Source organism: Fukomys damarensis, unplaced genomic scaffold, assembly GCF_012274545.1.
Source record: "Fukomys damarensis isolate Sample0158 unplaced genomic scaffold, DMR_v1.0_HiC HiC_scaffold_16, whole genome shotgun sequence".
Lineage (NCBI taxonomy): Eukaryota > Metazoa > Chordata > Mammalia > Rodentia > Bathyergidae > Fukomys > Fukomys damarensis.
Window position 1 is genome coordinate 94,235,096 of NW_022900928.1, and position 24,799 is coordinate 94,259,894.

Genomic DNA, 24,799 nt, shown 5'->3' on the forward strand with positions numbered 1-24,799 from the left:
GTGGCATGCAGGAGGTCTTCACCTGCAGGTTCTGGGGCTTCAGGCGACTGTTTGTGGCCAGTCAGGGGCCCATTGGGCTCTTCGGAGGACGATGGAACACTAGCAAAGTTTGGAAGAGGAGGAGGAGGAGGCAACTGAAAGAAACAGCAGAAGTTCTTGGTATTGGGAAAGAGGTTGCTTGAGGCTTCACTCCCCTTCCAGTTGGCATCTTAACTCTATTCCACCTGGGCTCAGAATCCCTAGAACTCTTTGAATTCTCATAGATACACAAGTTGACATTATCTCCTTAAATCAAAGGCACTAGTCTCTCCAGCACCCGACCCTGAATTGTGTCTTTTTCACTTGCCAGGGTGTCCCATCTCTCCTTGCACTTGTCCCAGCCCAGCCCAAGCATCACCAAATACTTATGGTGCTGGCGGCTCTTCTGATGTCTTTCTTTCCTTTCCCCCCTCGCTCGGGCTCCCTGGTCCTTCTCAGCCTGGTCACCTCGGTCTTGCTGGAGAGGTCCTCATCTTCATCCTCATCTACAAAGGCGAAGGACTCGGGTCGGCCCCTTGGCGCACCGTCCAGGAACCGGTCCCCGGATAGCCGCACCTTGCCGTCGTAGGGCAGCTCTGACAACTTCAGTGCCAGGTCCCGGGCTTCCTGCAACCTCCGCTCCGGACACAGGTGGCGCTGGAGGAGGGACTGCAGCTCTGAGCGCTCCACAGAGCCCAGCAGGATCCTGGAATCTGGGGGAGATCCATGATCAGCCCCAGCCCCCACCCACACCGTGCCACGCTCCGGACGATCTGCCAGAGGCAGTGAAGTCCCGAGCATCTCCCTTTTCCAGTGCTTGCCCTTGTCTTCCCAAAAAAGCATTTCAAAAATCCTCCAGGGTTCACCTCACTGGCTCTTTTATTTCACCCATTTAGCACTTACAGACCCAACTGGTAGCATACTAATTGATGCTGACATTTGGATACTGACCTTATACAGGCAATGAATGACCTTGATATTAAAATAAGCTGATCAATGCTATCCATATAGAATGAAACAAGGAATGCCAGCAAAGAGCCATTGTAGGAGGTACTTAGAAGTTGTCTGAGCTTAGAGGAAATATTTGAGTTAAAGTAATTTGAAAATTTTGGATGCTCTGATTACCTGATATCAGAACTGGCAATCTTAATGCCTCCAAATAATGCTACATGATTTTTAGCTATTGCACTAATTCAAACACTAGGGAAGTATGTATGTATGTATGTATGTATTTGAGACAGGGTCTCACTATGTAGTTCAGCCTGGTCTTGAACTCATGCTGTACCTCAGGATGGCCTTAAACTCAGTGTGATCCACCCACATCAGCCTCCCGAGTGCTGGGATTACAGGTGTGCACCACTATACCTGACCAGAAGTATTTATTTACTATCCAGTAAATACTTAGAACAAAATACTCTGTAAATATAGAAGTTATTGTCTCTACCTTCAAGGAATATTCAGTTTAGTGGTGGAAACAAGATAACACATGTACAAAGCACAGTAAGAAATAATAAAAAGCAGTATGAAGTGCCAAAGGAAGGATGAAGAGAGAGAAATGTGGAGTCATCCTTACTCACGTCATCCACTCCTTTATAGGCAACAGCTTCCTGTCTCGTTTAAGTTGGGCATTGAGAACAGGTGTGATTTAGTTAAGACGTCAAGGGCCATGAGACGGACAGCTTGTCCCCCTCATGTGTTCCCTATTGGTGAACTCATCTACTCACCAAAATACACATTTGGAACCCAAAATCAATACCAGACATGTGCAAAGCGACAAAAAAATTGAGTTGCCTGATGCTCATGTTCCCAACTGGAATGGAACAAAACAGTACCCAGCCCTCTTTTTCAGCTTGAGTACTGTAAAAGAGAGTTCTTTTTGCAGGCTATTTAATGCTAGGCTTTTCACATCTTTGTGCTTTGTGTTGGTGCTTTTGTTGATTAAAACAGCCCAAATGCAATGCTGAAGTGCTGCCTGGTGTTCCTGAGCATATGGAGGCTGTGCTGGACCTCACTAAAATATGTATGGTAGGTGAGCTCCTTTCAGGTATTATGATTATGTGCGGCTGACTGTGAGCCCCACGTTAACACAACAGCAGTATCTATGGAATAAGGCATTTTAAACACACACATAAATGAGATTATGTATTGATTAGTTGATGAAAACAGTGTGATAAAAGGCTTAATCCCTGTGTTTCCCCTAGAAGTAACTGTCTGATATAGTGTCCAGTAGTAACTCCATGTTCATGGTGACTTTATGGAATTCAGATGCCTTCACTACTGACAATCAATTGTGTTTCTTTGGTTACATTTTTAACTGTTTTCTTGTGCATGTGATATATCTGAATTTGTCCCTGAGGAGTACACCATGGGTCTCCCATAGAAGGTTGGTCGGTCCCTAAAGACAAGCCCACACCAGTGTCCTCTACCTCTATGTAATCCTTGTTGAAGTCAGCAGCTCAGGAATCCATTTCCTTCCTTCCCACTGACCTTTTGAATCAACCAATGGTAAAGTCTTGACTGTGGTGGCTTGGAGCAGATTTCGCAGTTCCCCATATGTGCATGAAGCTGAAACAAACTTCACATCGCGTACCATGATGTCCTCAACAACGATTGTAAATTTGCTATGGAGGGAGAAAGCACAGTGGATTAGTCCCACCATATGCCTGTGCCTTTGCTGTCCCTTCTATTCCTCCCATGAGGTCAGACGTGCATTTCTTCACTCACAGTAGTTACGCACGTGGAAACAGGAAACGAATGAAAAACAGTGCTTCCCAACATTGACCCTGACCTCAACCTCAACCTCAGAACCTCCCATCCCCCAGCAAGTCTGAGCTAATTCCAGCTAATGGCACTGACCTGAGCTGGTTCCAACCCAGGTCAGGCAAGTAGGGCAGCTTCTTGACCTGGATGATGCTGTCATAGAGGGAAGGCTGCAGGCTCTGAGCCACCATGTTGGCCAAGATAACAGCCACCATCATCGGTAGGATGTGAGCAATCTGACCCGTTAATTCAAAGCAAATCACAGCTGTGGAGACTGTGTGGGACACGGCACCCGTCAGGGCTGCTGCTCCTAGAACGACACAGGAATATGTCAAGAGGTTAAGGCTACAATCCTGGCATGAAGGATACCTGTGGAAGTGGTGGAAATGACACAGAATGGGAGGCAGGATCTTGGTCAGGGCCAGCACATCTGTCAAGACAAGGGACTAGCTTGCGACCTGCTAGAAAATTATGCTTTTGACCACATTATAACATTCAGTAAATCACAGAATCTTTGCACGTGCCAAAATGCTCTTTTGTAATATGAAGATAGCCATGTCTTATCCATTCTTTGTTTTAGAAGGTTTGTATCATTTAATGAACATTTTGAAACCCCACTATGGCATTTTACCTTGGGCCCTAAGTGTTGATGACAACAATTAATGAGTGAATAGAGTGAAAACCCAAGAACCATGATGTGCACTTGGAGCAAGGAGACCTGCACCAGATCTTGAGTCTGTGTTTTAACCATATAAATAGAATTTAATTGCTCTGGAATCCCTGCTGTTATCTGTAGAGCAAAGTGGTCATTAAATGAATTCTATAGCCCTTACAGATCTAACAGTTTATGATCCTATAAGCTCACTGAAGATAGCATCTATCTTGTTTATTTTTCAGTTATTTTCTCATCACCAAATATGAGGTAGATATCCTGTGGGGAAAATATCAGAGTAGGCATATGCGAAAATGTAACAAGAAAAAGTTACAAAAGGAAAATAGTGAAAGGAACAACACTGCTGAATGTTGCATGCAAAATATATCAGAACACACACTATCATAGGATGTGTGCATGGGAACATGCAGATCAGGGAAGATGCCGATGGGCACCTGAGAGGTATGAAGTGGGGGAATAAGAGTAGATGCTAACTGTTAACAGCAGGTCTTATAAAGGATGATAAGGGATAGGTGCCATTTGAGCTATACAGCTGGTTTATTGGTTCTCATCCAATGGAGGCATGACCTTAGACATCATGGATTTCTGCAAAGATGGGAAACAGGGAGGAGGCAGAGTAATTCTGAGGGTTACAGTGGTCACACTTAGAACAAATCCATTTCAGGAGTCACATTAGAATGAAGAAACTAAGGCTCAGAAAGGCAGCTGACTCGCTCCATGGTCAGCCCGGCAACAATTGGCAGAGAAAGCCCAGTCTTGTTCCTCAGCTCTGAACACTTTTTAGTCCCTGTCAATATTAGTGCATCTCAGAGTGAGTGCACCTGAGCAGTCACCTGCCTTGTTGGTTCCACAATTCTTAGGGAGGAGAAGAAAACCCTTACTAGACATTCAGACTCAGTTCAAGGTGTTTTTATTCTTATTTCCTCATGTAATACCCCCATTATTCCTTTTCCACATGGGAAAACCAAGGTTCAAAGAAGTTGAATAAGAAAACTTGAAAACCAGAGCAAAGGGTTGAATATTTGAATAAAAGGTGAGTTCAACAGCATTAAATCAAAACTACTTTGTGTACTCTGGATTTAAGATGTATTGAGAGACTCTGATTGTGGGATTTGGGATTCTTTTTTTTTTGGTACCGGGGATCAGACTCAGGACCTTGGGCTCACAAGGCAGGCAGCGGCACCACTGAGCTAAATCCCCAGCCAGGATTTGGTATTCTTGAAGTTTGGTTACTTGAGGGTGGGAATGTGTCTCACCAATTACTGCATAGCCCCCAGGGAGAATTTTGTAGATGATGTCATCAAATAAGATACCCTCTGGGAATAGCATGGCCATGATTTCTCCCACCAGCCTTCCAAATGCAGCTCCTAGAGGGAATATAAGAACAAAAAAAAAAAAAAAAAAAAAAAAAAAAAAAATCCTGTAAAGTTCCTCATTCTCTATGTTTCCATGATAATCTCTATTGAGTGTTTCGACCACATGCAAATTCCCAGCATTCCAGATGTCTCCTTGCTTTCCCAGTACTCTAGATTGAAGCTACTAGTAAAACACCATCAGAACTTACCCAACACAAACACAGGCATGAAGCCTCCACAGGGTATGGGCATAGTGGTGGCCACGATAGACATCCAAAACTGAGATAGAAAAGAAGCATTAGAACATCCTCTTTACTCGCCCAACATACACCAATGCACTCCCTTCTTGCTGCCCTCCTCCTTCCCACTTTAGGAGTTACCACAGAAGTACTGGGATGGCTAATCCTTTTGCAACCCATTCTGGCTGTCTCCTTTTCTTCAGAACCAAAAAACATTACACTCTTAGGCTGAGAGATCATCAAAGACAACAGGATTATAAAATCTAACACAAATCCCTCCTACTTTGGGTGACTGTGTTTTCTTTTTGGCACTCTCAGAAAAAGGAATAGGGCCCCCAAAAGATTTCTCTTTTACTGCCCCAAGAAGATCCCAGTTCACTGTACTTACTTAATCCAGAAAGTTTCCCTCTGAGAGTAGCCTGACACTCTTGAAGCTGGAGGAGTCCCTCCCTTTGTTAAATAATGTTTTTGAAAAGGAACACCCAGCTCTAAGTGGCAGACACTAAAGTCCTAGTGACTTACTGCATGACTTTATAAAGTCACCAATGTAGCAAACCTCACAGGGGAAGCTTGAGGGAAGAGTGTGCTGCCTGTTTCATTTGCTATCACATTAAATCATCTTTAATGAAGTTCAAAAATTAAATGTGGAACAAGGAGTATAACTCAGTGGCAGAATACCTGCCTGGCATATGCTAGGCCCTGGGTTCCATCCCCAGCAGCTTCCCCATACACAAATCTCTCCTTGATGTACTGAGAGGGCCAAGCAAGAGCTGGATTAGTCAGCTAATATAATACAACATATTTCTAAGGCCAGTTTCATCAGGCAGTATCTTAATAGAAACTGAGTTGTAGCAAATGCAGGATGTACATTCTCAGGCAAAGAATACGAAAGACTTGAAAAAATGCAATGGAAAACAATAGTAATTGACATTTTGAAATATTTGCAAAGAAATGAAAGTATGACACATAACAAATAAACTCAGCAACAGTTTCACATACATGTGTACTTCTAAAACAAATAAATGAAAGTTAGAAAAGGATCTCTAATTAGGAACAAGATGGTAATAGAAGTTCAAACAAACTGAAAAGATTAAAATATTCACAATTCTTAAGTTGCTCCAGTTGCACTATAAACTAATGGGAAATAAATTTCTTAATTATCTAATTCTCCTCAGCCAAAGCTGAACTCATGAGGTAGTAATAAAGATTTTCAGAAAGCTTCAATCCAGAAGTACTCAAATGAGGCAAATCATACTTCTTCATATCAGAAATATGACTATTTCAAAGATTAAGTATGCAATATTAAATGTGCAAGATGAGAACATATCCTCAGATTTCTGTTTTTGTTTTGTTTTGTTTGTTTGTTTTTTGAGACAGGGTCTCACTATGTAGTTGAGACTGACCTGGAACTCACTATGTAGCCCAGGCTGGTCTCGAACTCTCAGCAATCTTCTTGCCTCAGCCTCCCCAGTGCTGGGATTACAGGCATGCACCACCACGCCTGGCTTCATATCCTCAGATTTCAAGGGAGAGAATGTACCTTGTGATTTCTGCTTTTTCTGCACTGGTCAATGCTCAGTAAATGTTGGTACAATACAAGAGGGAAGGAGGGAGAGAAGGAAGATGGATCACAGACTGGTCAAATAGTATTCATACAGAGTAGAAAAAGCTACTCAGAGCGAATAGTTACTAAAATACCCAACAGTAATACTCAACCCAGGGAACGAGTTTGAAATGAAGACAAGACCTCCCAGAAGGCGACAGCATCAGGCTATCTGGAGACATGATTCTAAGAACATGTAGTTTAAGCTTCTTAAGTGATTGTGACATTTAACAGTTTGAGACCCCTTGAATGATCAGAAACCATCTCTTTGTGAGATAAAAACCACAAGAGATTCTATAGGCTCGGGTTAATCTGAAACTCCAGTACTATAGACTGTAGGTGACCAATGGGTGTGATTTCAGAGGAAGAACTAGATTATCCTCCGATACGTGTGCAAACAGAGTCCAGATCAAAGGGCATTGTAGTCATCCACTCCTTCAGCACAAAGAATGGCACATGAGATAAGTGAACTCTTTCTGCTATTGGCACATGAAAGAACGGACCCAGTAGCAATGTGGAAAAAAAACAAACTCCTGAACACCTCATTCTAGAGAAATGGGAAACTAGAGACCAATTATCACAGATTCTAAATATAGACTTATGCCCCTCACAAGAAGAGTGATAGGAAGACCAGTAGAAAGAATTCTATGGAGCATCAGGCTGTGCTGAGAATTGATACTCAGTTGAACATTAGACTTCTAAAGGGGAAGTGGAGAGGCTGGAATTATATTTGTATTCATTGTAAATAGCTTGACTTATAACACAGTGATACTTGCCATGTCTTGAGCTAAAGGAAGAAAGAAGTTCCCTTCATCAATATTATGAAGGAGTTGAAGTGAGAATCTCACCAGCCACCCTGACTGCCAGAAAACCTCAGGGACTGAATTTTAAATCTAGTTGTGGAAAATAGTTTTAGGCTCTGCAATGGTTTGGATATGGTGCAAATGTACCCGCAAGGCTTCGTGTTTTGAAATTTAATCCCCTTTGTGAGGTAAGTAGGATTGAAAACTTAATCTGACTGTGGGATTTAGAAATGGGGCCTTTGGAAACCAGTTAGGATTAGATTAGGTTGTTAGGGTAGAGTCCTCCTGATGGACTTTCCTGGTGGCTTTACAAGAAGGAGAGAACAGAAGAGACATATGTAGACACACGTGTGTGCTGTGTCTCCTGACACAGATGTAATGTTCTGCCTCAAGACCTGCTGGCGAGAGGGCCATTTCTGGATGTGGCCCCTCAACCTTGGATGTCCAAAACTGTAAGCCAAAATAAACCTATTTCTTATAAAGTAGACTGCCTTGGATACTTTATCATTGTAACAAAGAATAGACTAATATATTCACTTTTATATTTTAATTTGGCTCTGTGTTCTATTTCTCACACTTGGGAAAAATAAAGGTGTGATTGCGAATTCAATGGCTAGATAGTGAAAATGCAAGGAAACAGTAATAAGTAGTAATATGTATTTGTAGCAATAGATGCTTTTATGGTTTTAAATACTATAGAACATTATAGACCTACTGCAAACTGCTAAGCCTGAAATGTAGCCCAGGAAGTATAGCTTTTCAGTGAGAAATTAATCATAGCAATATACAGTTGAATCCTTCTATATCATCCAATTAGGACTCTCAAAATAAGCCTTAATCCATGAAATAGAATGCAGATATATAACTAGAAATCTGGGAAGATGAATTGAGGTAAGGGAGAAAATATACATTATTTGTTTCTACAAAACTTTGGAAAATCTTGACATTTTAACAAGGGGTTCAATAGAGTGAATGACTAGTATGGAAACTAGGATTTATAAATTGGAGAAGGTGAGAACTCCACAATGAAAGTTCAGAAATCAAATCCCTAAAAGACTCTGAGAACTTCTTTACGAAAAAACGTTAAATATTTTGAAGGTAGACATAAATAAGGAATAAATTATTGAAGCAAATGTGCAAAATATGGAAGCTAGAAATCCAGTGAACCGACCTCAAGTAGCCCAGGAGGAACATACACAAATACAGCTTTAAGAAAGTCACACAGAGCCAGGGATTTAGTTCAGTGGCACGGCACCTGCCTTGTTTGATCCCCTGTACCAAAATTAAAGAAAAAAAGAAGAAGGGACTGGGGCTTTAGCTCAGTGACACCTTGCCTGCCTCCCAAGTACAAGGTTCGAACCCTGGTATAAAAAAACCAAAAAACAAACAAACAAAAAGAAAGCCTGGTGTGTGAAATGGGTAGCAAAAAAATCTTTTTATGGTACGTGGATTGAATCCAGAACCTTCACACCGACCTGCATCCCAGCCATTTATAATTTTAAGAGGGTTTTACTAAGTTACTAAATTGTCCAGGCTGGGTTCAAACTCCTGCCTGAACCTTCCAGAGTAGTGGAATTACAGGTGTGAGCCATTATGCCTGATTTTAAAATAATTTCTTCAGCTGCAAGCATAAGATTAGCCAAAGATCAATGATCAAGTATTATGTACTTGACACATACGTACTTAACAACATTTATTGAACAAATTAATCCACTGTATTTTGAAATAATAATATAATATAACTTAGTGACTCGTATGCTGAAAAGTGCAGATTCATAAAAGGTATAATGAAGAAATTAACAGCAAGACATTCAAAAGCATGAAAGTTCAGTGTGGACAGACATGTATGAGAACCAAAATACACAGAGGAAAATGTTGGATTATTTAGGTAAGCCATACTATTAGGAAAAGGGAAATCATCAAAAAAGAATAAAAAAGGCAATCAGTAGCTGTGACAGATGTCACAACCAAGGTGGAAGTAAAAAATGTCTTTGTATAAGGCAGTAATTGAGAAGACTATAAATACATAATCTTTGAAGGACAGGTAAGAAAAAGAACAGATGTTTAAAAAAGGTCAGCTTTTGTTTCCTAACTGAAGTTAGGAAAAAATAGTCTGAGCAAGGAAAAGTTCTCATAGCCTCACTACCTAAATAGAGACTAATGACATGTATAAAAATTATTTAGAGTCACTAATAAAATTGATGTAAACGTTTTCATCTCTTTCAAAATTCCAGAAAAGAGATTACTCACAGACAGGGTGGGGAGGTGTACAAATCACCTGAAAATGAATAATTAAGTACATGGATAATGAAACACCTAATTACCCAACACGTGGGAGGAACTTGGCTAATTAATCTAAAGTTTTGACACACTTATCTATATTGCTAAACTCTGTCTTGCCTTGTTTACTTGGCTGTTGTGATGCTTTAATAAGATAACAAGTAGGAGGGCCGGGGATTTAGCTCAGTGGTTCTAGCGCCTGTCTTGCAAGCATAAGGACCCAAGTTCGATCCCTGGCACCAAAAAAAAAAAGATAACAAATAGGACCATTAGAAGGGTTTGTTTGTTTGTTTTGTACCAGGAATAGAACTCAGGTCTTTGCACTTGTGAAGCAGGCGGTGGCACCACTGAGCTAAATTCCCTGGCCCTAGAAGGGTTATTATAATTATGCCAACATCACTGAGTTGATGTGAATGGAGCAATTACCCCAGATATAGCTCACATCTAGAGATGCGCAACTTCCTTACTAGACAAGTTCTTCCCTCTGACCCCATGCGAACCCTGGGTCGCTAGATTGAAAATAGAGGTTTGGGGGCCCACAGTGGGGTGTGGTACCTTCATGATGAAGAAGAGAAGGATGATGATGACAACACTGACCCGGGGATGGATCCACACAGCTGACTGACCCAGGCTTTTGGGGTCACCCTCATGTTTTACCCACGTATTGTTGTCAAACAGGGTGCTGATGGCTTCACGGGGCATCAGCTGTGTGGGGAAGAAGCAGAGGTTGCAGGTTCTCCAGGGATCTACTGTATTTTCTTTTTTAGAGAACTCATTCCCCAACTTCATTATTCAAGGGTCCCCTTTTGCCCTTTGCTGGGGGAGAAAGTGGATCAAAGGGCAAAACTACAGAAGCTGAAAGCCTGAACTGCCCTCTCTCTTCCTGGCTTCAGAACCTGGTCAGGTGCAATGACCTGCAGCCCACCCTCTGATTCCACTTGAGCTGACCTCTCCAGCCATAAACTGGCCCATTCCTGGCGGGAAGGTGCATGAGGCGATGACGAAGGTAACAATTCCAGGATATAGCAGGCGGCTGAAAAAGAAACAGAGTTAACCATCTCCCTGGTTTAGCCAACCCCAGCACTGAACTCTGGCAAGCTGAAGTTTCCTGTAGTCAACCATAGGCATAGTTCTTTCAACAAAGAGCATTCTCCTTGCCAAAAAATACAATCTTTATAGGGAAGCCAATGCACCTTGCTCCCTACCCACAGCGTTCCCTACTGTTTTAATGCATATCAGCTTAAGAAATTTAATATCTTCCACAAAGATTAAAAAGGGAGGAACTCTGGAAGAAACCAGAAAGAAAGTAGGTAGGGCAAGGGAAGGGCAGTGACTCACTGCTTAGCAAGAAATTGACTGAGGGCCTTGTGCTTTCGGACACCGAGCATGACTTGGCGATGCAGGTACACAAATACAGCTCCCAGGAACCCACAGCAAATCCTGAGGGTATAAGTTACAGGGTTGAAAATTTACAGACATGAAATGCATATTCCTCAGACCCAGTGACTACAGGGAAACACATGCCAGCCCTCACCTTCCCTTTCTACAGCACTCCCCTATTGATTTACATTTTACCCGTGCCCCCTCACCCTCTGCCCTTCCAACCCACAGTCTCCCCATTCCCTGCTCACCACACCCACACCAGGTGGCCCCACTGACCCAATGACAGCAAAAGCTGGGAGTTCCTGCAGGTCAAAGGGGAAGTCCATTCGGAAATTGGTTCGAAACAGAGCCGTGATGGTAACTACAGGAGGAAAAGGCAAGAAGGTCAGTGGGAGCATCACAGAAAGCCACAGAGAGAGAAAAGAGATCATTAGTTTAAAGCATCTCTTCCTCCCTTCCTCCAATCCCACTTTCTCTTCTCTTAATTTCCTTTTCTCTATGTGCACACCCCCCACCTTGACCTAGATCCTCGTTCTATGCCCTTAGGCTTGGTTCCACTTCCCAAGTCCTGCCATCCACTTCTTTTCTGACATGCTCCCTAGAGCCTTCCTCCTCACCCCTTCTTCACCAGCATCACCAAGTCACACCTCCTCCCTTGGCCCACCCTGTTACCAGCATCCTTGTTCCACACCGCCAGCACGCGGAACACAAAAGCACTGAATGTGGCTGCAAAGAACCCTCGCCAGTAGTTCCGCACAGCAAAGTAGGTAGAGGTGACCTCAATGCTGAAGAGCACTCCTGTGGGGACAGGGAAGCCGGGTCAGGAGCTGTCACCCTCCACCCCATCACGTGGACCTGAGGAGCTTTTGCTGCAACTCCAGTCTGGGGGAAGTAGCAGTGGAAAGTACGATCTCTTGGTCTTCCATGCTATAAGCCACATACTACTCAGACTAAATTTTATCTTTTTTTAAAAAAATCAGACCAGGGATGTGGTTCAGTAAGACACAGAGAAAAGAAATGGATGGGCCTTAAAGCACCAAACCCAAAACATAAGGTTCCATTGGCTATACCCTCCACTAGGACTGACTGGGGTTCACAACTCTCAGGTGTCTGTGGAGATTTAAAGGAAGTGGAAAAATTCTGCAGACAAGCTGAAAGAGAGTAAGCTTCCAGAGCAGGTACCCAGCAGAGTTGACATGCAGAGCTCAGAATTTGCTGGGACTCTGGACAGCCTCCTCCAACCTGGCTACCCTCATTAGAAATAAGAAAGATGGTACAGTAATCATTATTGCATGTGACATGAAAGAGAGGAGTTATTCAAATTAAAATGATATAGAAAACCAGACTTAAATGAACTAAAGCAAAAGGGGAAACCAAGGCTAGAAGATAAAAGCAATTATATTTAAGAAGGGTTGGTGAGGTGAAAGGAAAGCCAACTAGAATTTCTCACCAGCACTGTTTCTGAGAGAAAATGAGGAGGAAGATCTACGACAAAATGAAGGTGTGGGAACAAAGACAGGAGTGCTGACAAAGTTCTAATAAACAGCATTCAAGAGATTGTGTGTGTGTGTGTGTGTGTGTGTGTGAGTGTGTGTGTGTGTACTCTTTAAACAAGAAGAATGTAGCCAAGCATGGTGGCCCAGGCACATCTTCTATCCTACCACTTGGAGGACTGAGGCAGGAGGACCATTTCAAGTTCAAGGCCAGCTTGGACTACATAGTGAGCTCAAGGGCAGCTTCAACTGCAACGGGATACGCTGTCCCAACTCCCACCCCACTACTAAGAATAAAGGGATTGGATTTTGATTCAATGCAAAGTAAAAGTTGATAACAAAACTACCTAAAACCTGCCTAAGTTTTATAAAAAAAAAAAAAAAAAAAAGGAAAGAAAACCAAGGAAATGCACTACCTAATGAGATGACTGGAGATAAGCCTGGCTGCAAAATAAAACAGAAACACAGCAAGGTTTGCCTCCTTCTTTGTCTCCAATGCGAACAGCTGTTGGTTTTCCCAGGATCTGCCCACTGCCTCCTCTTTAAGGCAGCATCTCACTTTCTGGGAATTTTCTTCTCCCTAATTTGTATTCACGAGTCACATCTCTAAAATTCCTCAAGACCTCTACCTTCTCTCCTACAGGGAATAGTCAGCTGTCATTGAGTCCTGAGCACCAGGTGGACAATGGCTTGGTGAGTACCCCCACAACCCTGATGTCACTCTCTCTGGGGAGCCATCCCCAGTCTCCCTCTTCAGGTAGAAACCATCCATCCTTTATTTTATTCTCTCAGGGTTTTGGATTATTAGATCAGTTGCCACTTTCAGATCTAGTTATTTGTGCACATTTTTCAATTCCTTCTAAGACTGTAAATTCATAGAAACCAACACCTAATTTGTGTCTGGCACATGGTCAGTGCTGAATGCCTGTGCTGGGGATGAGCGGAAGACAGGATACAACTGAGTAAAGAGAAAGGATAGATGAGAACAGAATGAATGGAATATCCAAACTGGAACTAAGCAGGGGGGCCCTGGGGCAGTGGTTTCCTAGCCACTCATCCTGTCCTGCTTTTCAAATTCCACTTGGAAGGCAGGCTGACTTGCTGCCTAAAAGGAAGCTTTGACCCAGTGGGTGGAGTGGGCCTTTCTCCTTTTTTGCTCATAACAAAAGTAAAGACAGCTTTGATATTCTGGGTAAAACTATCCAACTTATGAATATTTTACAACAACTTTTTTGTTTGTTTGTTTGAAACCCTGGGCTAGGTTTTCTTTCCCACGAAGTAGATCTGGGACACTTTCCCTCACAGTCTGTCACTACATGTATGCTCAGGAAAGAGAACTAATTTTAATATTAGCCTCAGCCAAACAAAAGAATGTGCTGCTAAAAGGAAACAAAGCTTTGAATACACAAACAGCATTTGGGAATTCTTATTTCTTTGGTCTGGAATACTGCTCTTCTCCTGTTCCGGCTTCCTTCTTGGTTTTCTCTGCTGTCTCCTGTGTCTAATCCAGGGTGACATCCTTGGTCTTCCACACTTGTTGCTCACAGGCACATTTTCTCCTTCAATTTCCCTTATGCTCATGGTGTCAGCTACACCTACATGCTACTGGTCATAAAAAATATGTCTTCAGCCCAATTCCTGGGTTTCAGATTCAGCCACCTACTCAGAACCCTTGGATCTGCCACAGGAACTTCAACCTCGGAACACTCAAAGTAAAATTTATCAACTCCCCAGCCCTGTTTCAATTCCCCTATCCTCCACCCTGGTTACCAACACCACTATCCATCCAGTTGCCTTTGCTGGAAGCCTGGGTGTTAGTCTAGATGTCTCTTTCTCTCTTATCCCTCCTATCTTTGCATAAAACCAATAGGCCATATGGATTTTACTGTCTGCTGCTCACATTTATCCACCTGTTCTCGATCTTTCCTGCCTCTGCCTGGCTCAGCCTCTCATCATCCAGAATCAAGACTACAACAATAGTCTTCTGGTTAATCTTAGATTAATTCTGTTAATCCATGGGCCAGTTCTGTCCTGCGCATGTTTGCCAAAGGGATTGGATGGACAGACAGAGCTGGAGGTGTCACTTCCTTGTTCAAAATCTTTCTGTGGTTTCACTTCGCTCACAACAGCACTTCCCAAGCTCAGGTACATGAGATACTACACATTCTGTGAGACAGTCCCTGCAGAAGGGGCTCTGTGGGAAATGCAGCTTACAGCCACATTTTGGGTACTCATAATTATGTCAGTGTATCAAACATTTTGAAAACTTTTCCAGTTTTTAAAAAAAACTTCGTTCTCAAGCCAAGGTCCAAAAAAACAAAAACAAAACAACCCCCAAAACACCTATTTGGTTAACCAAGCATTTTCCAACTGATTTGATGTTGAAACCATTTTTACACATTACATCTATAATACCATGTTGCATAAATCATACTTGGGGAAATCCTATCCTAAAGAGTAAGACCTGCATTCCTGCTTCAGCCCCATTTACCTGTTCAGACTCATTCTTACACCCTTCCCATTTCCTCTTGTAATACCTATTGTAAAGATAATCTTCCTGCTCTTTGGGTGCTGTTTCTTCTGTCCTTTATCCCCTGCCTCACTGCCTTCCTTGCAAGTTCCTATTAACTAAGCCTCATAGCAAACACTACCTCTTTTGTAAAGCCTCACAGGCTTTCCCAGGCAGCCTGGAAGAAGGTTCCCATTGCACTTTGCCCAGGCTGCCATCGGGCCACTCATCTGGGCTGTGATGATATGTGTGCTCCACATTTAACTGTGAGCACCCTGGGAACACAGGATTGAGCCAGTGCTCAGCCCACAATAGCAGCAAATAGACATTTGTCCTGTCAATAGAATGTTGAAACGTATTTCCTTCATCTATGAAAGGAATTAAGAGTTGCCTACCCCATGAATAAATGATCTTAATGCTAATTTTTTTTCTTTCAGAATGATTGCATAGTCATCATAAAATAAATCAGATAATTCCCTCTGCAGGTACGTGTATCGTTTGCCTCTTAATCTAGGCAACATGAGCAGATACCTTAACTTCCAAGTGCTCAATGGTTTCTTGTGTAAGGGCAATGTTCTTTTTGTAACTTTCCTCAGGGCTATGCCTTTCCCATACTCTACATGGGACCAAGAAGAATCTTTCTCATGCATTTCAGAAATTCCACTTTTAGGGCTGGAGATTTAGCTCAATGGTTCTGCTGCCTGCCTCATAAGAGCAAGGTCCTGAACTCAATCCCCAGTATAAAAGAAAAGAAATTCCAATTTTAGCAAGATAATGCAGATTATCTTCACTTTAAAAGAATCTGGCTAGTACAAAACAACACAACCACAAAATTCTTCCCATCTAAAATATTCTTTAGACTTTCTTAACTTGGAAGGCTAAAGAGTAAATATAGGTGAATGTGGACATAAATGGCAGCATGAACTTTCACACTGACCGGGACTAATGACTTTAATGAATGCAGCTGATCACAGAAGTGTCACCTGGATGCTGGTGCTCAATGGGTCTCTGGCTGCCTGGCGTGGCATTAGCACAAGGTGGCACAGTGCATTTTCATTAACTTTGAATTCTTACTCATACATCATTCTGGAGCTGAGGCATTTTAGCTACTTGGAAGACGCCTCTATAAAAAGACTGATTACATTTTCATAACTTTAGCAAGTGGTCATTTAAAAAGCATGTGACCTTCCTGCAGTTTTGTTCCTTCAATTATCAACTTGGTAACTTTTTCTTAAGTCATCAATGAATCCATTGAATGTTCCAGATAATCCCTACCCTGTTAGTCTAGCTATAATTGATTTTGGTGAATAAATAGAGGAGCCTTCTCTGGAAAAGTCCAGCTGTTAGTCATCCATGATAAGAAAAATAATCTAAAAGACTGCCATTAACCTTATATGAATAGAAAGAGCTAAACCTGACTGTAAATTGTTATCAAGGAACTATTCTCCTTTAGAACTCCTATAAGGACACCCTCTTTAAATCTTACTAGAAATCTAAGGAAGGTCCACTAAAGCACTCATGTTCTATCAGGGAGCTAGATCCTTTGGAGAAAGGAGGTGACCAAGAGATGGAGGGAGGAAGGAAAATGGGGTGGGGGAAGGGAATGAAACAATTCAGATGTGTTATGTACAGGTACTAATGCTCTATGATGAATGTCACCATTGTATACTGCAAATATGTACTAATAAAAATTGCAGTAATGAAAAACACAACAAAATAATAACTTTTTTCCTCAGAGAAAAAAGTACATAGAATCTCTGGTTATAAAATACACCACAGGGGGACCAAAGTAGCCCACAATACAAACAGGTTGTAATGTAACTAGGGGAACCATGAAGACTGCCTTGCTTCTAATTCCTGGATCTGCCACAGAATGACCTCCCCCAGGTCACTTTCCTTCTCTGCGGTTCAGTTCTGTCTTCTCCAATATCTCACTCAGATAGCATTCAGCAGGAATCAACGCCAAGTGCTTACAACGAACACTCCCAGGCACAGAGTAAGGGCTCACTAGAACTTAGCTGTTCTTGTTGTAAGAAAGTGGCTAAGTCTAGCACTTGGTGAGGGCGACCAAAGCCATTTGGTGGGTGAAACCAGGCAGGGAGGCTGATGTGGAAGGTACACTTGCCTCCAAGTGGTGTTCCAAAGCAGCAGCCGACCCCCACGGCACAGCCCACTGTCAGCATGTCAGTGTAATAGTACGGCTGCTACTAGGGAGAGACAGACAGACGGCAGACAGATGGGAAGAGGACAGGGGCGTAGAGGGAGAACAATCAGGGATGGGAACAAGGTGAAGTTAGAGGCCTATGTCACAGGGAATCACTGTGATCTTGTTGCCCCTGTGACTCCCAGACCAGGAGAAACTCAGTGAGTTCAGCAAACAGGAAGTGACCTTCCAGCTTAAGGCCAATAGAAAATGAAATAAAAGTTAGGTGAATAGGTGTCAGGCAGGTACACTGGGCTGGAGATGGGGGCATTCATAGTGAGAAATGGTAGTAGCAGAAGAGACAGATGAGGACTCCAGACAGAAAAGTATCAATAAAGGGAGCAGGAAACAACAACTGATCTCAAGAGACACATAGCCCTTTGGTGGAAAAATGGGAAATGGGGACTGTGATCTACGGTCACTTCCTGGATGCCCAACCATCAGTGAACACCACTTCGTCCACCCCAAAGCTATGGCAGCCCGCACCACCTCCAGGCAACCCCGGTAGGGAGGAAGTGAAACTTGCCTCCAATAGGGGCTGCAAAGCAGCATCCCACGCCCACTGCGCAGGCCGGCACCAGGAGGTCAAGCTGCCAAGGCAGGGTCTGCAACAGAAAAGCATGCCAGACAGACGAGGGGGTGGCAGGGTGGGGCAGGCAGGCAGATGTGGGGAAATGAAAAGGGACGAGGGCAGCACAGGAGGAAGGGGAGGGGAACTGACACAGAAGGGGGATGTGGATTAGCAGGGGAACATGAAGGCCACTGTGGAGGGACACAGATCAGGAAGGGGACAGGCACTGGCTGAACAGAGGTAGAGAATGGGAGCGCAGGTTAGTGCAATGCCCCTTCAGCACTATGGCCAGCTGGAGCAGGCGGCCCTCCCCAGCTTGGCTCCCTGTGCACAGGCACACAGAAGTTTTCTTCCACAGCCGGCCCCTGCTGCTTTGCCTGGCCTCAACCTTACCTCATAGACTCCGCAGAACATGGCCATGAACTTGCTGAGGATAGCAGCGCAGATGCTGGCAATGTGGACGAAAGGGCCCTGGAAGAGAGGAGGAGACCTAGGGTTCAGGGAGGGCAGTCTGGAGGGTAGGCTTCCTGGCTTCGTTAAATTGATATTTTCATCTCCAGGTCCTGGACAAGCTGCTGGAAATACAGAAGTCAGGCAGGAGTTTTCCTTTTCATCTCAGAGAGGCAGGAGGATGATAAACCAGTGTGTTATCTTTTCAGATAATGCCAAGGGCTAGGAAGCAAATGAGGGAGGGTGAGGAGAAAAAGATAAGAGAGAGGTAGGTGGGATGCGGACATGTGCTCAAAGTGGTCTTGGGAGGCCTCCTTGGCTGCTGAAAACCAAGCAGTGAATGCAGTGAGCTGGTGAGCCAGGAGAGTGTCAGGAAAAAAGCTCCGTACAGGGTCCTGAGGGGGACAAGCTTGGGGTGGGTGAGAGGTGGGAAGAAAGCCTTGAGGACTGAGCACAGGGAAGGCTGCTAGCAGGCTGGGAGGCTGGAGGGTGAATACACGAGAGGCGGCTGTTCAGCCCAGGCAAACGTGAATGGGAAGCTGTTACAAAGTTCTTGAGCAGAAGACAGATGTGACCTATTTTGTTTTTAAAGATGAGTCTAGCTGATGCGTGAAGCATGCACCACAGGGCATAGGGTGTGCATAGGGATGGGCTGAGGGAGCCCCAAGACTTCCCCTGAGTGAAGTGCAGCTGTTTCTAGCTCTCTGCTTCTCAAATAAAAACTAGGGGATTGGTTTGAATTATCACTGAGGCAGTGGCTCAAACAGCGGAGAATTTTGGCCCCTGTGGGACATGTGGCAATGTCGGAGATTTCTAGTGCTTGTGATAGGTGTTACTGCTGGGATCTCAGGTGAGAGCCCGGGGATGCTGCTGACATTCCACCATGCACAGGATAGCACACCCCCCCCACGCGGACACACACTGTCAACAGTGCTTGGGCTGAGAGACTCTGGTGTTTGTCATTCAGACCAGGAGAGGACCTTCCAAGGGATTCCAAAGGGATTTCTAATGCGCTTTGACCATGGCTTTAGTCTCTTTCCCCTTGGTCCATTTCTGCTCCAAGTGCATCCTCTAATCTTGACTCACTGACACACACGAACTCTCTCTCTCTCTCTCTCTCGCTCTCTCTCTCTCTCTCTCTCTCTCTCATTCTCCATCAGTCACTACAGACCCACCTCTTTCCCCACAGGGATGCCACTGCCCAGCCCTGCAGTCAGGGCCACCACCTTCGCCACAAAGGCCTTGAGCGTGAGATATTCCTTCAGGACAACACCACGAAGGATTGTCTTCATTTCAGGTATTCCAGATCCTAAAAGGATCAAAAAAGGACTGGATTTAATGGAGGGATGAAAATGGAAATGGGGAGGGGGAGGAGACTTGTGAGACCCCCAAAAGGCTGCAAGTGGGGCTGGAGGATGGACAGGAGGACATCAGAGGGGCCTGGTCTAAGGTAAGCAGATTGTGTGGCGTTGAGGAGAAACTTCTCACCAACAGCCTGGGGAGAGATGAGGTGGCAGAAGAGTGCGCTGAAGAGGATGAGGACGAGCGGGAAGGTGACCCAGACCAGGTATTGCAGAGGAAGGTTGGGCTGCACCTGGGCGTAGGTCCACTTGTAGGCTGCAGGGACACACAGTGAGGTCAGACAGAGGATGGAGGAGGGGCAGGCAGTGATCGTGCTGTCACAGCAAATCTCCAGTGCACAGTGCCCACCAGTGGGCCAGCTGTTCCCCTAGGCCAGGGCATCTTGTTTCCCCTTCCTGGGGGAGCCACTGTTATTTTACATGTAGGAGGCAACATGCCTGTTGAAATTTCCTATGGTAGAGGCAGCTGGTGGCTCTCTGCAAGACACTGAATACAAGGCTATGGAGTGACCAACCACCCAGCTTGGCCAGAACTGGAACATCCAGTGCTGGAACTGATGAGATCCCAGAGAAACTGGAACAAGTGAGTGACCGCATTAGAAGGGCACTCACAGCTTGGCTGTAGGGAGAAGAGGCATGAGGAGCAGATCTCGGTCTTCCTTGGCACCAGAGTGGCACCTGACCCCCCGTGCAGCATCTCCTACCCAGACACATCTAGCCTGTCCTAGGTGGAAACCCCAGAAACAGTCTCTGTTGTGTGGGGAAAGGCTGAGGGTAGTAGTCCAAGAACATACCCTGAAGGCTTTTGGCACTAACATAGTCCATGCACCAGCTGACCAGAGCCATCAGCAGGCCCAGGAGTACCAGAAAGATCCAGTCTTCGCCTAACTTCCTTCTCACCATGCACTCCAGGCGGTGGATACAACCTAAGAAGAAAAAAGGATAAAAAAAAAAAAAAAGAGGGAAGCAGCTAACCCATCACTACTTTGGATGCATGGCTGAAGACTCGAGGGAAGGGATTGGACCACAGGCTCTTGTCTGAACATGGTCACCAGATTTATCCTTACACTTCTGCCGACTGCTGCCCCTGTGCTTTCAGAGGACACCAAGTCCATTTCCCAAGAATATGTGAATTCCCCTCTACAACTGTTGGGGGGTGGTTTCTTGTGGGGTGGGGAGAGGGACAGTAGGGAACAAGGCGAAGTTAATGTTCAGAGGCAGGCTTTTACGTGTGCACGGTGGCACTGGGGCATCCAAATTATTCTCATAATCCCTGTACCTCCTATTCCAGATTCCTTTATTCCTCAGTCCCCATCACCTTGACATTTAGAATAGTGGTCCTCATTCTTGCTGTCCAAGCTGGAACTGGAGCCCATATTCTTGGGGATCCTTATATCCTGCTCCTTGTCCAAAAATTGCTCTTTGTGATGGCCATAAATCTGGGAGGAAGGAGAGTGATCAAAATCTGTCTTGATGAAAAGTCAAAAAGAATAGATAGAGGATAGGACTTCTGGAGACAAGGGAATTAGCTATTTTGAACCCTGGGCCTTAAGAGTTGCATGCAAAGCACTTGGTAGTCATCGCTGCCTTCAACTCTCTGCTCTCCATTCTCACACTTCCCACTCTTTGCCTTCATTCATCCATCTCTACCCTCTTCCCATCCATTTATCAACATGTCCTCATCTTGGTCCACGGTAGCTATCATCAAGGAGACCAATGTCTCCTATGAAGTAGAGACACAAAATTGGGAATCTTTATCAGTTAGGCATTTCGTGTGTCATTATGCTTTCGGTTTGACTACAGTTTCCTAAGGCCCACCCCCTGCATGGACACTGTACTGGGATCCTAATGTAGACAGAGTGAATTTGGATGACTTTCTTTCAAGTTGACTCATAAAACATGTACATCTTTTGAGGGGAGGATGACTTAGTTGCACTTTGCCTTTGTGTATTTTGCCTTCCTTGAGGCATTGGGTCGTCTGTAAAGCTTGGATAAAACCTGTCTATCCATCTTCCAGGGCTTTTCTGCACAAAATGTTACTAGTCCTGACAAGGCAAGTCATTCCACTTCTTCCCAAAGCCTGGTAACTGGGCCCCACCAACATGTGAGGAGGGAGGGGCAGCCCCTGTCAGATCTGCAAGCCCCCATCCCCTCCTGACAGTAGCATGTGCAACAAGGGAAGTGTGCAAGAGCTCTCTGGGACCAGGGTTACGCCAGGCCGTGTTGCTGATTCTGAGAGCCTGAGTAGATGAGATCTGATTTCATAATAAAAAGGAGTAGATGCTGCCTACCTCATAAGTGCAAGGTCCTGAATTCAATCCCCGGTACCAAAAAAAAAAAAAAAAAGACTAGTGCTTTATGCCTTGGACCCAAATAGGCACACACTAATTTCCCATTCATAGCTGTTTCAATCCCTGGGATGAAGTCAATGACTAAGGGAGGCAGTGTTTCCCTCTAAGCCCTACTTGAGACCCACAGATAGAAAATACCCTGAGTGAAGATCAGAGAACTGGGGCTGCCTTAGTCCCCAAACTAACTTGCCAATCTTTCCTACATTTCGCTTCATGCTCACTTGGCCAGTGTCTTCACTGTCACCAGAAAGTGCCCTAATTGTGCTGTTGTCCTGTCATACTTTGGAATGACTAGCACCTGGGTGAGAGTGAACACAGGGCTGGGTTGGGGGGGGGTATCTGTCTAGCCCCATACAGCATCCTAAGGCCTGGGTTCCCAGGAAGCCTCCCCAGTCTCAGGATTGGGCCTATGCTGGTCCAATCCCCCAGTGAGTTCCCCATGCCACCTCCAACCACTCCACTTCGGGCTGGATCAGGGAATGACCCCCAGCACTACCCCTGTGTAGCTCACCCCTCAGGTTCGTTGCTCAGTACCTGTAGGAGCTGTGGGCTCCTGGCAAGCAGAAACCCTTTTTAAGTCTGATCTCCTGCCCCTCCAGACATCTTCCATCCTCCCTCGATCACTGCGTTCTTGGCAGTGAGAATCACACTTTCTTACTAATTGTGGCCTGTAAATTCTCCAAAGCTGTCTCACAACCTTTCCTTTTCTCGTGCCTGCCCTCATTTCCCCTCTCCTCAATGTCCATAGTCCACCAATCCCCACCCCTGCAAGCTAAGTATTCCTGGACACCTGAACTAGTCTGCCAGCTCCTCGCTGGGACCACATCTCTGCACCTTTCCAAGCATCTCACAATGCATATATTTGTACTTGATCCATGTGGTCATCTAAAAGTTTAGTGTGTGTGTGTGTGTGTGTGTGTGTGTGTGTGTGTGTGTGGTGCTGCAGGTCAAACGTGGGGCTTCACCCATGCCAGGCAAGAAGTGCTGTAGCAGGATTACATTGCTCTGCTCTTTTCCATCCTGGTAGCTCTCTGATCACTGATAAGCCATCCACTCTGTCCCAACTCTTTGCTTCTGGTTTCTGCAGAGGGGCTCCTTTGCATGTGTGCTCTACGGCGGCTGTGTGGCAGAAACTCTGCAGTGTCTGCTGTGGCTGAGGGTGTGGGAGGCTAGCAGCAAGCAGCAGTGTGGGCCCTGTGCAAGTCACTCCCTAGAGCTTATGTAAGTGCTGGCTCTTGGTGCACATGTGGCTCTGTTGGGTTCCCCAGGCTTTGGTTATTCTGTTAGTAAAGGCCCTATGAGTGTGTAAGGGTATCTCTCCAAGTGCACACTTAGGCAAGCCCAGACTTTTGAGTGATTTTTATATTTCGAACACATTACCATGGACTCTTAAAAAAGTTATTAAAAAATAAACACTGCTCTCTTGTCACCTAGCCCCTCACTTTTACCAATCCTCTGGCCCCAGTGTCCCTGTCCACTGTTCCCCTCCCTTCATGACTTTACCTGTGTGGGGTGGACGTTGTGCCGGGGGCCTGCATCCTTTTGGGGCCGGTGCTGAATGCCCCCGTTCTCGGAGGGCAGTCCATAGCTGGTGCAGTGCTCAAAGGGCATGTACTGGTACTGGGGGGCACTTCCCCACCAGCTCTGTTCACCCCCATGCCGCTGGGATGGGGGTCTCTCCATGCGTCCTCCCCCAGCTCTGGCCTGCTTGCCCCTATCTTCCCCCCAGTGTAGCTCCTTAGGCCTTTGTACTCGCCTGTCCCCAAGGCGTCTGGGGCAGCATGCCCACCTCCAGCTATTTATAGCTGCCTCTCCATCACATGACCCCCCACTGCCACATCTGATCTGCTTGGGGTCGAAGCAGGTGTGAGTGCAGTGTGGGGGTGGGGTTGGGATGAGAACCTGCAGGACAGCCCCACAGGGAATTCCCTCCGGCCAGCAGCACTGTCCCTCCCTAGTCAGTAGTAGGCATCCAGCCCCAGTTCTCTCTATAAATATCGTTCAGGCCAAGACAGGAAAGTGCTTAGTATGTTCTGGATGCTGTGTGCGTCCACATCTTCAGGATGTGGACGGTGGGAGTGAAAGACACTAGCCAGGTCACTCACCTGGGACAGCAAGCGGTGCCGCTCTGCCATCTCTCCCAGGTGGGTTGTCCCCAGCTCCGGATCTTTGCCAGGTTTTGTGCTCATCTGGATGCTGAACTGTCTGGACAGCTCTGCCCACCCATCGGGTTTCTAGTTTTCTCCTCCAGGTCTCTGCCCTTCTGCCTGCCAGAAACTGCTTATAACACTGCCTTCCCCTCGACCCTGCCCTTATCAACCAGTGGGGAGTGCAGCACTGTGGGAAGTGGGGGTAATAGCCTTGGGTTCTGGAATCTTACCCATTTCCCACACTCACATGTATTAGCTGCACTCCCAGCCAGAACTCTGGGGAGGGACTGGGCTTCCATGTAGACTGGGAAAGAAAGGGAAGTAGACCAGAGCCATCAGGAAGGTGGTGGTGGTGGGAAAGGAGGGAGTGTTTCTTATGATGAGCCCAACAAATAACAGATGATGGGGAAGTAATCTCACCAGTCTTCCCTTTTGAAGTCAATAAATACTTTCCACCAAGGTCAAACTACTGCATCTGGCATGGTGTTTTTTCATCAATTTTCCAAAGACATTCTTTCCCTGTAAACTTGTCATCATGGAGGAAAAGCTATAAATTGAGGTAAAGTGAAGTTTAGGATATTGCCAAGTGAGGCTCCT

The 24,799-nt window shown here is 45.2% G+C and overlaps 1 protein-coding gene across 1 annotated transcript in view; it reads right to left on the bottom strand.

Annotated features, from left to right (window-relative positions):
• Positions 1 to 23,735, bottom strand: part of Clcn1 (chloride voltage-gated channel 1) — a 29,591-nt gene extending 5,856 nt beyond the window's left edge. Inside the window, exons 1-18 of the mRNA XM_010607663.2 lie at positions 23,556 to 23,735; positions 21,020 to 21,140; positions 20,496 to 20,627; positions 19,829 to 19,957; positions 19,516 to 19,649; positions 18,284 to 18,361; positions 17,242 to 17,320; positions 11,787 to 11,912; positions 11,391 to 11,475; positions 11,070 to 11,171; positions 10,680 to 10,764; positions 10,287 to 10,436; positions 5,016 to 5,085; positions 4,708 to 4,818; positions 2,875 to 3,088; positions 2,506 to 2,639; positions 487 to 731; positions 23 to 134 (exon numbers count right to left, since the gene is read on the bottom strand). Coding sequence (XP_010605965.1) covers positions 23 to 134; positions 487 to 731; positions 2,506 to 2,639; positions 2,875 to 3,088; positions 4,708 to 4,818; positions 5,016 to 5,085; positions 10,287 to 10,436; positions 10,680 to 10,764; positions 11,070 to 11,171; positions 11,391 to 11,475; positions 11,787 to 11,912; positions 17,242 to 17,320; positions 18,284 to 18,361; positions 19,516 to 19,649; positions 19,829 to 19,957; positions 20,496 to 20,627; positions 21,020 to 21,140; positions 23,556 to 23,735 — 2,287 coding nt within the window. The remainder of the gene's footprint in view (positions 1 to 22; positions 135 to 486; positions 732 to 2,505; positions 2,640 to 2,874; positions 3,089 to 4,707; positions 4,819 to 5,015; positions 5,086 to 10,286; positions 10,437 to 10,679; positions 10,765 to 11,069; positions 11,172 to 11,390; positions 11,476 to 11,786; positions 11,913 to 17,241; positions 17,321 to 18,283; positions 18,362 to 19,515; positions 19,650 to 19,828; positions 19,958 to 20,495; positions 20,628 to 21,019; positions 21,141 to 23,555) is intronic.
• Positions 23,736 to 24,799: the final 1,064 nt, after the last annotated feature.